The 16,104-nt window shown below is 37.9% G+C and overlaps 3 protein-coding genes across 3 annotated transcripts; 1 reads left to right on the forward strand and 2 right to left on the reverse strand.

Moving 5' to 3' along the window:
- Positions 1 to 2,053: 2,053 nt before the first annotated feature.
- LOC136440284 (ubiquitin domain-containing protein UBFD1-like) lies at positions 2,054 to 9,036 on the reverse strand. Its single transcript, XM_066436222.1, has 9 exons — positions 8,954 to 9,036; positions 6,563 to 6,853; positions 5,808 to 5,843; positions 5,467 to 5,610; positions 4,869 to 4,900; positions 4,311 to 4,376; positions 4,041 to 4,143; positions 3,414 to 3,496; positions 2,054 to 3,227 (listed from the first exon to the last, which is right to left on the reverse strand). Exons 1-9 carry the CDS (start codon positions 8,967 to 8,969, stop codon positions 3,117 to 3,119), a joined length of 882 nt encoding a protein of 293 aa, XP_066292319.1. The 5' UTR covers positions 8,970 to 9,036; the 3' UTR covers positions 2,054 to 3,116.
- Positions 9,037 to 9,180: 144 nt separating this feature from the next.
- LOC136440292 (methionine-R-sulfoxide reductase B1-A-like) lies at positions 9,181 to 12,739 on the forward strand. The gene is made up of 4 exons (XM_066436236.1): positions 9,181 to 9,365; positions 10,018 to 10,160; positions 10,596 to 10,710; positions 11,028 to 12,739. The coding sequence occupies exons 1-4, from the start codon at positions 9,293 to 9,295 to the stop codon at positions 11,063 to 11,065; spliced, it is 369 nt and encodes a 122-aa protein (XP_066292333.1). The 5' UTR covers positions 9,181 to 9,292; the 3' UTR covers positions 11,066 to 12,739.
- LOC136440289 (ribonuclease P protein subunit p21-like) lies at positions 12,736 to 15,925 on the reverse strand. The gene is made up of 4 exons (XM_066436229.1): positions 15,718 to 15,925; positions 15,115 to 15,215; positions 14,187 to 14,269; positions 12,736 to 13,599 (listed from the first exon to the last, which is right to left on the reverse strand). The coding sequence occupies exons 1-4, from the start codon at positions 15,796 to 15,798 to the stop codon at positions 13,373 to 13,375; spliced, it is 492 nt and encodes a 163-aa protein (XP_066292326.1). The 5' UTR covers positions 15,799 to 15,925; the 3' UTR covers positions 12,736 to 13,372.
- Positions 15,926 to 16,104: the final 179 nt, after the last annotated feature.

The raw sequence follows: 16,104 nt of genomic DNA on the forward strand, positions 1-16,104 counted from the left end.
ACAGGCAGGTACCCAATGTGTAGGGTAAGCATTAGGTTATAAGTTTTTCCCAGAAGACTACCACTGAAGATTGGCAGCCGTTCTAAAGAACATTTTATTTGGAAAGATGAACAGATTTTTACCAGGAAGTCATTAGAAGCAGTCAAGACGGAGCGACTATTAGATTAAAAAAATTAAACAAGCACTTTCAGGTATTTGCCACAAACAATAACAGTTGGCAATCGTGATGTTATACATCAAGGTAAAATTTCAGATTACTTGGCTTCACACAATATAGTGCAAGTGGCTGTGAGCATAGGTCAATTTACGATAGGAAGACTCATTTAAATAGTGGGAGGAAAGAAAGGTTCTTTTTATTTTGTTGCACATCATTTCTTTACACACAACATAGATGGGAGAGGGAGGACAACTCTAGTGTTTGGTTTAAAGGAGAGGTGTAAGATTTAATTTACAAGTTTTTCTCCCATTTACTTGCATTTTGACACACAAATCATGATCTCCCCACTAACCAAAAGGGAAAGGCATGAAGACCACTGAAGAATTAATGCAGATAATGGTAAGTTTTTGATATTTTTAAGTTCTTTTTAGTCAGGATGTGAGTAAACAGGAACTTATTTGGGCTGGTGATAAGGTAGGTCTTTTGGTATTTTTCCAAGGTAAAGCACCAAGGTTGCTGTTGACGAAAGAGCTACCTGATGGAAGAGTTGCCTGGAAAAGATCAGTCCTCCGATGCAATTGTGTCATGGAGAAATCACCGCCACAGACGGCTCAAGGTTTCAGATGTTTTCAAATAAAATCCAAGTTAATCATCAAAACCTGTCATGTCGTATTTTCTGTATGGGTTACATGCTTAGATCAAAGTATACACCTACAGCAGACATGTAGGCCCAAGGCTCTGTGAATGTACCTGACAAGGACATTTAAAACAACAGTAGTTTCCCCTCCATGAGTAACTATTTGTCCCTCTATTCTAGCTTCCAAGTTAAAGGTGCCAATGTTGACAAAATGGTAGTTGTCGAAAGACAGCAGTACTTACGACACATTAGGGCATTTTAGTAGTGATCATTTTACACCTGTCATATTGCATTGAATAGAGCCAATAAACATTGCATCATTCAAAAAAGGTCACCCTAGAATCCACCCCCCCTACCTTGCCTTTGATAACAGTTTGCCCTTATTCATGCCCTTCTTTATACTGTCCAATTAGAACAAAACCTGAAGTTAGAAACAAGAATACACAATGCTCAGCTCTCCACACATACATGTTCTATGACTTCAGGTTTTGTACCAATTGGACAGTAAAAGTGCCAGGACTTGAATTAGGGCAAACTATTATCAAAAGCAAATTCGGTTTGATTCTCTGGTAATCCTGTTTTGAATAATTCAATGCTCAGGCCGAAAATCAAATAGAGTGAGAAGGGGGAAATGTAAATGGGCAGTTAAATTTTGCGTAGGAAAAATTGAATCTTCATGCTGTTTCAGAGCTGTAAAACTGTCATGCAGGGTTTTACCATCAACCAGTGGAAAAGGGATAATGTTGGCAAAATAGGGTGGGGTCACTGGGGTGTAATCAATGATGCATCACACAAGGTGCACCATTCTGTGGAACCGCAATAAACTTGCAAGTTGCATTGACTTGCCTGTTGTCATCAAATTTTATAACTGAGTAGAGACCAGGGGGAAGTGTACCCAGGACAAGGATCCAAAGCCATTTTCAAGGAATACCATAGTTCAGAAAACCGGGAAATATTCACTGGTTTTATGTTTGCCGTGAAAAAGGAAAATTATTAAACCACAGCGAAAATGTTCTCTTATGTGCGTCTGCTCGTTTCAATCTTGAACACAGCGAAAACTCAATTTTCTATCTACTACGAAATGAAAACTACGCGAACATTTCCCCTTCTACTGTAAGAAAGCTATGAAAAAGATGTGGTAGACTGTATTTGTGTGACTGCATGCATGGTCATATTTTACCGTTTTTCTTTCAAAGTCAGAGGTGTTATAACTTTGTTTCATACTGGTATTAATGTAACTGAGTTGACTTGCAAAACTATTCTCAACTTGATCAGGTTTTATTTTTGAATTTCATGGACAGAAAACATTCAGTCATGGAAGAGCAAATGAAAGAGATAAAAAGGAATGATCTTGGCCTTACATCACATAATTCAACAACACAACATTAACAAAATGTAAGAAAAATTTGTGTGCTTTGTTGTACAAAACTCACTTGAGTCTGAAGGCTATCATACTGAATAGAAAAGATAGTTAAGAATGGAAATGGGTTTTCACGAATTAAATTACCAAAGACATGGTGCAAGAACCTTTGTACACAACTGCATCCTTCACTTGCACATTAACTAATATCTACCTAAATGCTGAGTCACCATCATACACAGATGAAAATCTAATGACTCTACAGTCTACACATATCCCGTAGTTCTATCCTTAGCAGATTCTATGTTTGAACAAAAGCAGGTTTTGAATTTCCACAGTGGATTGTATTAACCCACTGAACAACTAAACACTGCACAGAGCAATGGCAAAACCAGCCTGGTTGAAAGTGTGGCAACGTTAGCGTCCTGAGTTCTTGAAAAAAGCACAGTGTTTTGGTTAAAACATTTACTAGATCAGTAAATAAGAAATTCTTTCAATGCAAACTCTACATTTCCTTTGTTCACATACACTAGCCACACTTTCAATAAGGAGTCTTCCAAGATGTCGATGTATCTTAGGAATTCCCTCACAAAATAGCCACACTACACCAGACTGACACTGCTGTTGCTTTGTACAGTTTAACCAGGTTATTACTTGACAACTATTTCTGACTATACATGGCACATTGTTCGTTCAATTGTGTGTTTTTAGCTGCAAAGCCAGATTCTAAGACTACTGATCATATAACAACACTTCCTTGTTGTGTAGACCTTTGTTTTAAAAGCCAGAGACTTTTTTTGTTAAATACATTAAACAGTAGACATGACGCCCCGTATCATCATACGGTAGTTCATGTACAATGTCTCTTTTCCAGCTGATCTTTGAACATTGTAGATAGCCTGTTTGGAAAGGTAGAGTGTCTACCAGTTGGTTTCTTGGGTTGGTTGAATGGTTCTTGGTTGTCAGAAGTATTGCCACTTTCCCAGGATGGCGTCTTTGATGGCTTCCACATACTGAGAAGGTACCCAGTACACCCAGTACCTGGAGGCTTCAGTAGGGCCCAGTTGTAAACCCTGAGGAACACAATGCAAAACAAACATTTTGTCTAACACAAAATGTACCAATATATTTGCATCATCTGCTCATATACTTTGGATGTGTTTTTTGTAAAAAATACTGTTGAAAATCACTTAACCAATTTTTTAAAGAAAAAATTATAATTCAGTGTAATAAATATATGTATGATGTATATAACTCACCATCATGCTGTATTCTTCCTGCCCATCTATCTTCTCACTGACAACAGCTTTGATAGAGCCCAATGGTAGTTTGTCTGTCCTGTCTGAAAACAACAGAGGGCAAGAAATAAAAAGACCTCGTACCTCCATGAAATCTTTTATCCTAAGAGTTTTTGTAAATTTCTTGTTTGCCGCTGGCTCCCATGGAACAAAGACTGAAACTGAGAAAACCTTTGATAACCTATTCTGGGACTTTTGACCTAACTTCCTGTGAGTCTCCGTGGAAATAAGTGTGGAAACACACACAGAGAAACACAGACATACCAAAAACTACCTCTCGTATCAAGGAGGTACTGTATCAATTGACACATTACAGGGGTTTTTCTAGAAAAACTAAACAAGAGGGAGCACACACAAGCGAGGGAGAGAATTCTATGTATTTATGAAGAATCGATCGCTGAGGGAAGTCTGTATGCCGGGGATTGGTAAGCTAAAATCTGAATTTGACAAGGGGGCGCTGGGCTGAAACAAGAGGGCGCAGCGCTCCTGTTTCCCAATTTAGATGAATCCCTGTCTCAAGATGATAGTCATAAATCTTAGGTAGTGAGTCCATATACCTAAATTATATGCCCCCCTCCCCACACTTACCTTTTGTACCTATCCAGACTTGGTCTAGTTCCAGTTTGAAGGTCAGACGAACCTTTCCCCCAGACTTGTTCAGCATACCAGACAGTGGAACTGTGGGGAGTTTCTGAAAATAAAATTCCAAAACTATAAATATAATTGAAAGACATATTATGTAAACTTAAATGGAATGTTCTAGCTTAACCTTTAGCACACTGAAGTAGCTGTTTGGTTACAGAGTCAGGCAGCAGGGAGAAGGTTAAGTTTTATTTAGTAAAAGAAAAAAGCACTAACCTCTTTTCCCTTGTGTCCAGGCATTACATCATCTGGCTTTCCTTTGTCAAGAATTTTCTTGTGGAGCTGAAAAGAAACAAGTGACACTAGACTGTAAAATAGTCAAGCCTGTACAGGTGACCACTTCTACATAAGGACCACTTGGTTAATGAATATGACACCTTTTTGGTGGTCCCTTAGAGAATGTTTCCCATTGACACAAGCATTAAGAGTCCTGTCTATTAAGTGACCATCTGTCTACATACTGTAATTCTTGATTTGTTAACGGTAACGTAACCAGTCAACCGCTGATATTTCATCATCGCAAATATTTGATTACTATTGAGAGTTGAGACGGTGATGTTTGTTCCCACCTCTGAAATTAAATGCTGTGAACTACTCCCTTTTAACCCAACCGCTAAAATTACAAACTGCAATGGATCAAATGGATTTACTGTAGACCAGATCTTATTGATCCCGTGAGTTGTCTTCTTGGGCAGTTACAGACTACTATTTCCAGATAGATGTAAGCAGTTGGGAGTTGATCTAATAAAAAAATTAACCAGTAAATAAGCCCACCTTTTGGCCTGAGAATGACTCTTTCTGTGACTCTGGAAGAAAAAAAGTAGATTTTGAGTAAAGAAATTTGCTTGTAGAATGAGGTTTATTTTTGGCTTCTTCGATTCATTACATGTACTGATCTAAACAATGTAGTCTCCTTTGCAGACCCTCCAGGTGCGGACGCTGTTTATTTATGGAGAATGTGAGTGGATCAAACCTTACACTACTTACAGCCCAGTCTTACACAGCTTGTACGTACTGTACAAAACTGGCGATTGAAAGAAAGTTTTCGGGCCATACTGTAAATCATAAAAATCAGCTGCAAAGAGAGAAAATACATGCAACAAAATATATAGGAAAAGGGATACTAATGTCGTTGAATGCTAAAGTCAATTCCAAAGTCAAAAAAGAAGTTTTGGAAGAACAAAAATGAAGAACCTATATTGAAGTCAACCATACTCTACAATTTTAGTTTTGTTCATCCTTCTTGACCAGTTGATTTCTTTTTTGCTAGGATGTCATCAAATATGTATATCTTAGAAGCTCTCTACCTAAAGGCAAAATAATCTGTCTGCACAATGTAAGCAATGAACCATTAGATTGATAAATAACTTACTCTCTTTCTTTTCCTCCTCTTTGATAGCTTCCTTGTCGACTGTCGTAGCTGCAACCACGTCATCTAACGTCGAGCCCACCACCATCATTTTTGCCCCTTTTGTTACTTTCAACTCTCTCAATGTCTTCTGGTCTTGAGCTAACCCTGGAACAAACAAAAAAAACAGTTACAAAAAGCTCACAAGTATTAGTGTTTTTCTTTTGCCTTCTATACAGACATTACTTAGCTGAGTTAGCATAAAAGCAAAATGTGGGCAATGACTTATATTTTAGTTATAAAAACATTACTTCAATAGCATAAACATATCTATCTATATGGAGTGATAGATTTAGGGAGCTTACCTTTGTACATTAATTTTTGCATAGCTGGGGGAATCCCTGAAAAACACAGCGCAAAGATTTACTACGGAGAATATTCTTAGTTACATCTAAACTAGGTTTCCTACAAACATAAAGCCACCTATGCATATACTAGTGAAACACAACAAATACAAATCTAGTTCAGTAGTCTCTTGAGGCTTTTTCTGTGTTTTTATTTTCTGAGTGACCTCTCCACTTGGAATTCATGAAACCCAAATATCTCCTTGTACATTTGTACATGTATTGCCACTGCACAACAAAATCGCTTCAGCCATGAATTTTAAACAAAGTGAAAACCTCTTTCCCCTCCTGCAACGAAATAAAACCACAGCCAAAGTAAATAAATCTTAAGTATGTATCTACATGTACATATAAAAAATTCAATAAATATGACTTAAAATGCTGTAAATGCAGAAATATTCGCAGTGGTTTTATGTCCACGGTTTTCGCGGTGTACTTGACTGCGAACTTAAAACCACCACGAAAAGCCATTCCATTGTGTGACTAGTGCTACTATTGTCTCAAATGTGAACTAAAAACCACAGCAAACATTCCATTGTCTCCTTACAGCGAAATTAAAGCCCCGCAAACATTTCTGCATTTAGAGTAATCTAGCTAGCAGTACAGTATACATTGTGCCTTTACTTAGTATGCATGACTATGGAAATCTTTAAGATGTGTATGTCTCACAGTATAGATATAGGGTGATTAGATGAACAGATATAGGGAGCACTTACCTGTAAGACTATGAATATGTTTCTTCAGCATCTCTACTGTGTCGTCTAACGGAAAGGTAATGTCATATTTCTTCTTATTCCACATAACCTTGAAGTCTATGGTTTCTTTGGGTTCACTTAAAACCTCCTGTAACGTCGTCTCTTCTTGACTCTGCGGTTGAGGGGACCCGTCCACTGCGTCTGACGTTTGCTTGGTTTGCGAGTCTGTTTGTGAGTTTGTTTCCACTTGTGTCGCGGGCGTCTCCGCTTCCTCTTTTGTCGGAGGGTCAGCCATCATTTCGGCGTCTCCTTCTGTGGATGAACAAGTGAAATAATGTTTAATTGCATATCAATTCATAGCTCGTGGTTAGAAACCTGCTGATCGAAAAATCTTGCTCAGTGTCACTGACGAAAAGAAGTGGATACTACTTGAAATGTCTGACCATTTCCAAAATCATATCCAGTTGCTATCCAATTATTTGTCGAGGAATAAGACTAAAGTACAATACAAGAAAGTGCTCTATCAGTCTATGCTTAAATACTTCAAGGTATAATGTGTAGAATTTACGCTTATATACCACAAGACATATTTGTCTGTTTCAGCAAAAATTTTAACGGTATTTCCCTCTTTCAATAATTCCCCGGCTGTCTGACTTACCCAACTAAAGGGGTGTTGCCCAGTATTGAGCCAGAACAGAATAGGAATACACTTGTCATAGACTCCTTTATTTCAAGAGCTTGAAAAGGCATACTAGTACCTGTATGATTGCATAATTTTGCTTTTGAAATCAAAGCATGGCAGTGTTCTCGCCAGGCCATTTCAGCATAGGGGCCCCCTATGCTGTGATCTGGACCCCTATGCTGTGTTTCAACCAGCATAGGGGTGTTTCTTTCTAGTACAAACCTTGTGACCCTTCATAAATCTTATAAAAGTTCATATTTGGCTTTAGAATGAGGCTGTGACAGAGGAAAAACTGTACTTCACAAAATTTACCCCTCAAAATGCATATCTCATTGGGTTATGAATTTACAAATTTTCCGGGAAACATGCCGGACTCCCTACTCTTGTCATGTCTTCAGCACTCCACGCGTGACTTACAAATGTACACCGCGTAAAGTTGGCCTTCTGTACCTGACCCCTATGCTGTGAAAAAATTCTGGTGAGAACACTGCATGGCAATGCATTGAGTCAGCGCACTGTCTAACAAGCTATATACCACTATTCCCAAACAATGTATACATGTAACAGCACAAGTGAAGTCCATTTGTTATGCAACCACAATGCAATCATGATCATATATGATAAAGTCATATTACATAAAATTTCAATGAAGTCAGTTCAAGTTACTTAATCAATCTTTATACATATACCTATTATGCAAACATGTCTGGGCCTCAGAAGTCTACAATATACGAGGATCTGCATGGGGGGATCCTGGCAATGCTTAACAATAACAGTAAATTCAGTAGGACTGGTGATTTGTTATTGCGAAAGGCTTCGGGGAACAATTGTATTGCAATAAAAGGAATGTTTGATATTGTATTCATAGGGTGTCCCGCAAAAACAGTATATATGTAAATGCCAATACAACAGGATACTCTGTTGTGGCTTTTGAGCAATCTGGTGCTGACTTTGTGAAAAACTTAATATACCAACAACGATTTTCCCATGTCCTAAGCTCAGCAGTAGGGTTTGGGTTGGCGTTACGAAGGGCATCCAGCCGTAAAAACTCTTGCTACAAAAAAAGGACTTGCACTTGATGAGGAGACGTTAAATTGGATAGAGAGAGAGAGAGAGAGATTTTCGTTGAATAAGAGCGGGCCAGCTACGACTTAAAATCAAAGCAGCCCCATATGCTTCAGGGAAAAAGGCATGCAAACCCTAATATATACCGACATTTTTTGGAAGATGATTAGAAAACGAGTGCGCTACATTATAATCATAATCATGGCTATTCATAACAAAAGCTCATTCGAGCTGATTAATAATATCCAAGCAGATGTTGGGGGTGGACGATCGTTAAAAAATTATGGCTGAGCTTCACTGCCAACCAGATGGTTACTAGTAGTGACTATCAGAGAATCCAAGCTACCAGAGAAAAACAAAACGTCACAATCTCTCTATCCCAACATCTGCTTGGAGTATTATTACACTTGACTTTGCAACTTGATCATACACATACACACATACACACGTCATGGCTTTCACACAAACGCAAACTCACGGTTACGAACACAACGACAAGGCCGGACTCTAGGCGCCGTAACTGCCTTCCCGTCTTCAGTTTCGAAAGGAAACTGAGACTGAAGCCGTATACGGGCTACCCGCACCTAGATATTACGTAAAGGCGACGTAAGAAGACGTGTTATATAAGATATCGAGGAAAATTCGACGTTACATCAATCACGAACCTTCTGGGGCAGCCATGTTGTCAGTTACAAGGAATCATGGGAGGTCAACAAAAGGTCAATATCCAAACTTTCGATTTTTTCACAAAATGTCTTACAAAAATCCCTCTAAGATATTTTCAATAATGCAAAACATTATCTTAACAGGATGAATCGTTCTTATTTGAAGATGAACTTAGATTATGTACTTTTTAGATAGAAAATCATGGTGAGGTCAAGGGTTACTTTAGGTTAAAGGTTAAACTACTTCCTTGTGGCAGGATTTTCAGTTGTGTAATCGTTATTCAACAACAAATCTTGGCATTTTAAAACGACGTGTTTTCCAGTTCTTGCCGACGGTGGATGCTGTCAAATATCAAGATGTCGTTCTGTTCGTTTTTCGGTGGAGAGAAGTTTAAGGATCACTTCGAAGTCGGTGAGTTTGTGTCCAGAAAAACACATTTTTCGAACTTCTGTCTTGTTTTGACAAAGTATTTTTGTATGGCCGCTTCCTCTTTCACAAGGAAATATTTTGTTTTTAACCTTTAGCACTCTGAAGTAGCCGTTTGCACCCAATTCTCTATTGGCTACAGAGTTAGGCAGCAGGGAGAATGTTGAATTTTTTTCTTATAACTAAGGACCCATGTAATATCATAACTTATAGGAATGTCCTTGATCCTACATAGTGTCAAAATAACATTTTTATAGCTTTAAAAAAGTCTCCATTATGACCAGAATTAATCATGCTGTACAAAATAACGTGGAAGGTAAATTGACACTTTTGTACAATCAAGGAGGTTATATAAAACCTCCTTGGTACAATGTTACAAATTTTTGTTCATGATTTCGGAAAGTGACAGTGACTCATGTTTGACTATGACACATCACAAATTGTCTGTGACCTCATGAATTATTAATGAAGAAACAACTTTTATTTTGTCTTCAACAACTGCAAGAAATCACGATATGGTGTGTATATATATATATATCTATCTTCAAATCAAATCCAGATGCTTGAGTAAATGTTATTTTGCGTACCTTAATAACGCTCAGGGGTGGAATGTAATCTCAATTATTTTACATTCCAGGTCACTATGCCTGTTCCCAGTGTGGATATGAGCTGTTCTCCAGTAAGGCTAAGTACGCCCACTCCTCACCCTGGCCAGCCTTCACCGAGACTATCCACGAGGACAGTCTGTCCAAGAGGCCTGACGGTCGTAACGCCTTAAAGGTACAATTCTTAACTTTAAAAGAGATTAAGTATGAGATACTCATGAAAATAATCAGCAAATACATGATCATCAATTCTTTAACAAGTTTAAGTGTTACAACTTACTACAGTAAAGCAAAGTAAAACAAGGACAGATATTTCAACCAATGATTGTAGGCTTAACATACATGTATTACATGTCAAACTTGAAATAGTTCTACGCTAAATTAAGATAGGCATGTATTATGTTTGATTCAGTGAGTTGGCTTTGCTTTACGCTAAATTCAGGCGCCAAATATGCTATATCATATTTGTAGAATGCACCGATTATGTTGAATTTGAGCAGTCTGGCTATGAATATCGCATGGAATCAAAATGGCTGATTACGATTTACATTAAAGGGCATGTTGGCCTACCTCTTAGTCTATCTGACATAACCATGTTGGTTTTCTTCAGGTCTCCTGTAACAAGTGCGGCAATGGGCTGGGTCACGAGTTTCTTGGAGACGGTCCGAAGGGAAAGTCACGCTTTTGAATATTCTCGGACTCCCTGAAGTTCGTAGCCAACAAAAGTGAGTCGTTAACTCCTACAGTATGGGACTTTACTTGCATAATATTTACATAAGACATTTCTGAAATGCTATGTATGCTGTGTAAGTATTACACTGTGTGCACGTTATGAAATGATACTCTTTATGTAATGATGAAGACTTGTATGAAATTTAAGGTAAAATGTGCCATGAACATATCTCACATATTGCATTTTTCTATAGATCTTGCTATAATTGGTCTTTGAGGTCTTCTGATTTAAACTTTATGTGATAAGCGTAAATATATAAGCTGTTAATGTTGAGGACAATGGGTGCTAATAATCTTTCTTTTTTTTCAGATCAGGCCAATGGGCCTCAAACTAACGGTCAGGCATAACTGGTTTATGTCTACCACAAATGGGCACTGCTTTATCAACAAGTAGAACACAAACACCTGTGCAGTCTTCTTTCTTTCTTAAATTATTAGTAGAAATCTTACAACATTTTTAAATGATACCAAAGAATTTCAGTGTAGTCATTCAACAAGTGTATAAATGCATATATTTTTTTCTTCGAAGTATTGATTGTGTCAGTCACCAACAAAAAGGAGCAAGATGGAATTTGAAAATCAAGGCTGGAATAATATGAGCCTGGTAACCATATCATTAAGCTCCCCGGTATATCTCTACGATGCTAGGAGTATTGCCCGCCCACGTTGTTCATTTGTGCACAGCGTGGGATTTCTACGGGGTTGGTTTCAATTGCTATCACGGAAGGACAGCAATAATCTGAAAAGCAGGCTGGAATTTAGCTATGCTGTCAGAAAAAGGCCTATGCTTAATTAGAAGGGCTAGAGCAAGTTAAGGACCCCTTGCAGCATCCCCGTGAGAACGGTTACCAGGCTATTTATCTGATATCCTTTAGCTGAAATCCACTACCAAGTAGCCTCCATTGCAGACGCTTTCCGCCAGTTTTCTTTTTCAAGTTACCATTTTATTACTCCATTTTTTTCTTATTGCTGCCTGAGAATAAGAAGAATATAATAAGAAAACGGTAACTTAAAAAAAAGCCGAAGAAGTCTGCAAGGGAGGCTAACCAAGAAGAGTGCACAGGTTGGATACGGCAGTGCCCATTTGACCAGGATGCAGCTGCATGATTGCCCAGTTGGGGCCAGCGAATGAAGCGTCCCTGCCAAACCCTCCCCAGGACAGCAGGGACAGCAGACACCAACATGGCCTGCTGGGAAATCATCCACCTCCATTCACCCCCCTCCCACCTTTTCAAGAACCATGGATTGTTATTATTCAACTCCTTGAAAAAGAAATTTAAAACAATTCAGTTCCCTTTGAACAACCAGGAATGTTGCAAGAGATTCCGGGGTTTTTTCTTGTAAGTTAGTGAATGTGAACATTCTCCTATTTTTAACCTTTAGAACACTGAAGCAGCCATTTGGTACCTAATTCTCTATTGGTTACAGAGTTAGGCAGCAGGGAGAAGGTTTATAACATATAAGACACACTTCAACTAAGTTCTAGCAGATGTATTTCAGCCAAAAATATATGGACATAACCAATTCTACAGGACAATTATAAAAAATATGTCCAGTATTCTTTTCTATTTTTCTGCTACATTATGGTATGGTGTAAGGTAACAAAAGAATATGGTGATTGTTATACTCTAAATTGATTTACTTTTACCTCAGGTTAGAATGTTATCTGAAACTGGCTGCTCTCTAAAAATTTTATCTGTATCAATATTCGGTGGTACTTCTCTTTATAATAGGTATGTAATAATGAAAAAGGCTGGGCATATGACTATAGCATAGTTAACGTTTGTAGTTTTGCAGCAATTTAAATTAACCTTGATGACAAGCCAGCTTAGGTAAATGACATAAAAATCTGTAACCTGAATTTTTCTGTAATTTTGTTTTACTCAAGAAGTCTAGATTGATCCTGACAAAATGTTTTCAACTGGAAATTCTATACAATGTACACACATTGACAAAGCACCAACATGCAGTCTTCAATTGGATCCAAGTTAAAATAATTAAAACTCTTTCCAGTGGAATGTTTATTATCAGTCTGTGTCTTTATTTCAAAGAATGGGTAGTGAGAAGCTTGTGGCAAGTGTTAACTTCATGATTCATGGAAAGGCCTAATCTCCAAGCAGATCTAATGGTGGGAAGACTTTGGATAGTCTAGTACTGATACTGTTTGGCCCTTTGGGTACTGTCTTGCCACCAGTACATCTGCTTGAAGATTAGAAAAAATAAGCCATGCTTTATTATTAAGTTTATAGCAAGACATTTGAGATAGGCCTGTTGTTACATGGAAAAACCTACTTATGTCACATGTATTACATTATACAAGTGTACAACACCCTGTATTACATGTACAATCTGTTCTTTAAATACATTTCAATCAAAGAATATTGATTGTTTTATGTGTTTTGTATATACTGGTTCCCTTTGAATAGCCTGGTATACAAACCTATTACAGTTTTCAAGCCTCTTTTGTCCTCTCTATTTGTTGGTACGAGAAGAGAGACTCCGCAGTTATAATGAGTTTGAATACTATACCCTACCCCTTGAAAAACAAGTTTGCAGTTGAACGATGCTGTCCGGCTGTTTGAAAATTCAATCGATAAATAAACCAAAAAAATATTCAGAACAAGCAATAATGTATGATCCATTGCAGCATTGTTTCTATTGGTCTGCTTTTCCTTCTGTGCTTGAACTGATAGTTTCAGAATGATTCTTCTTGTCAGCAATTCTTTCGGAGACATCTTTTTTGTCAGTTGCTCCGGTTGTTTTACGCTGTGACCCCAGTGACGTTGGCAGTTCTGTCCATAACTGGTAGTCCTTCCTCGCGAGAAAACGTCTCACCATGCGGCACTCCAGGCAGGTCACCACCACATGCTTCTCGCGCTTTGCTGGGGAAAACGAAAAAGGGATCAAAGTTAGAACTGTTAAGCCCTTTATTTGCACAGCCGACCCGGACTGGGATCACAAAGGATTTCCTGTTTCCCTCTGTCCGTTTACACCTTGATGTAATAAAGCTGAAATAAATAAATAAACCAGCTTCATATTTGCTGATTGCCAGAAAGTTAACAATTGAAAATTTCCAGAGACTCCATCATATTTTTCACCAGAACATCTATCCCATTACATGAGATGGGGCTCAGGGACATGTGTACATCGGGCAATCTTAAAAATCACAATGATAGAGAGAACACCAAGCGTATTACTGTCAAAAATGTAATTTAGAGCTTGCAGACTCGTCGGTTGGTCGATTTTTGTGCTGAGATATTGTCATGCAAATTGAGACTGGTCGATATGAGAACTGTTCACAAGCCAGGGGTTTGCACCTTTTACACATAATCCACACTTCCTGTCGCCTTGCATGTTTACTTGGAAGTGTGAAAGAGCTTATTACATGGTTTAGAGCATGAAAGAGCAATAAAGTTTCTCCCTGTTGCCTTGCCAAATACAATATATAAGACAGCTATAGAAAGTTTACCTCTTATTCTGACAGTGGCTGTGACTCCAGGAATTAGTAGAGAATCACATCTCTTACAGATGGTCCTCTTAACACTAGGGTCCCTGTGAAAACATACATACATTCTTAAGTCACAAGCTAACAGTCAACTATGCAAAACGCAATCAGTTCTTTTGCATCTCAAAGTTGGTAACACAAACAGTCAATAGGTCTATATTTCAAGCAAGCAAAAGCCACATGACCCTGTAACTCAAACTTGACTTGCATGGAACAGTGCAGTTTAGGTAACAGTAACACTTCACCTGTTACCTAACCTGTTACAGTATTACTAACAGAAATACCTGTACACCTCCAATTTTAAGTGCACCGACATGCATATACATGTATAAGTAAGTTTATTGATTCGTTCATTCATTCATCTTAGATACATGGCAGCGTCCTCAGCAGAGAATGCTGAATTGTGTACTTTAGGCGTACATGTATTACATATAACAAAATCTAAATTAAATCTAAACAACTAGCACTATTCAAAATCTACATACAAAGCTGCAGGGCCCTTCCAGCTGCTTAGATCTAGAGAGACATTAATGTCATACCTGGGCCGCGAAAACGTTTGATACGGGCGTTTGATACTTGCGTTATCACATACACGGGCTTCTACTTTTATCACACAGGCTTCCGTAAATCATTTCAAGCCGTGACTTGCCATGCGCCGATTGCCTGTCAAAAATTCGAATACAGTATTCAGATGTTGGAACTGCTGTTGTAACGGGTACAATTTTTTGTTAAAGGTCACCAACTTCTACGGCCGGAGGGCGATCTGACCTGCGGTCGGGCTGGAACCTCGGGTGATACGGAATACCCCGTGTTGTACATGTATTCTACATGTACTAGTATATATGATGTAGGCATGTAGCTATCAAATTACATGAATAGTATGTATACTCACTGTCTCTGTACACAGTTTTTGGAGATCCTCTTGAGTGTGCTGGTGTAGTATCTGGCCAGCTGGGCATTGTTGGGGTTTACGGACATCACTGTGTGGGCCATCTAGGGGTTTAACAGAAACAGAGATTAACCAGTGATTTTTTTTCTTCAAGTGATAGAACTGTACATGTATAGCTCATAGAAATATAGAACAAGGTCTTTAGATTGTCCCTATATAATTCATTATAAACGCATTTACTGTGAAACATGAAAGCAGAAAAATTTCTGCTCTTCATGTTTCACAGTAAGTAAATGCCTGTAGTGGCTATACACTGTACATTCACATGATATGTGCACATGTTACAGTGTATAGTTACAAATTGTGATTAATGACATGAGTGTGTTGTTTATTAAATGTTAGTATAATATATTAACATGGTCATATATACATAAATTTCAGGTAACTGCAATGGTACGTAAGTTGGTTTTTGAAATGTAAGGAAAACTTCTCAACAAATAGAATGAAGATTTATTGAGTTACATGTCCTAAATTGTTGATATATTGATTCATAAGAAACCAATGAGGTTTAAAAGCTTTTATTTAAACCTCCTTGAACAAACTCACCTGATAGAGAAAGTTCATCCTCTGAAAGTTGTCTTTCCCAGCTATCTGTCCCACTGTATCTGATTTCTTCCTTTTCCCCATAACGTTAAATCAGCAATAAACTTGACTGAATGTTTAAAAATGTCTTAATATTCTACAAAAAGCACAAAGAAAAGATGAGGTAGACATATACACACGTTGTCTCTCTCTGCCAAACATCTGCTTGAACTTTGGACTATACCATTCAGCTAAATGGATCTGAGGTCAGCTAAAGATTTTTGTCACAGTGATTTGAAACATTTTGACAACATTAAAACGTCTTGAGTTATTATTTTAATTTTTGAATAACATAAAGTGAAAAGACGATCGAATTGTATCCATTTTGTATACATAATAATATTTAATCTT

Source organism: Branchiostoma lanceolatum, chromosome 8, assembly GCF_035083965.1.
Source record: "Branchiostoma lanceolatum isolate klBraLanc5 chromosome 8, klBraLanc5.hap2, whole genome shotgun sequence".
Taxonomy (NCBI): Eukaryota; Metazoa; Chordata; class Leptocardii; order Amphioxiformes; family Branchiostomatidae; genus Branchiostoma; species Branchiostoma lanceolatum.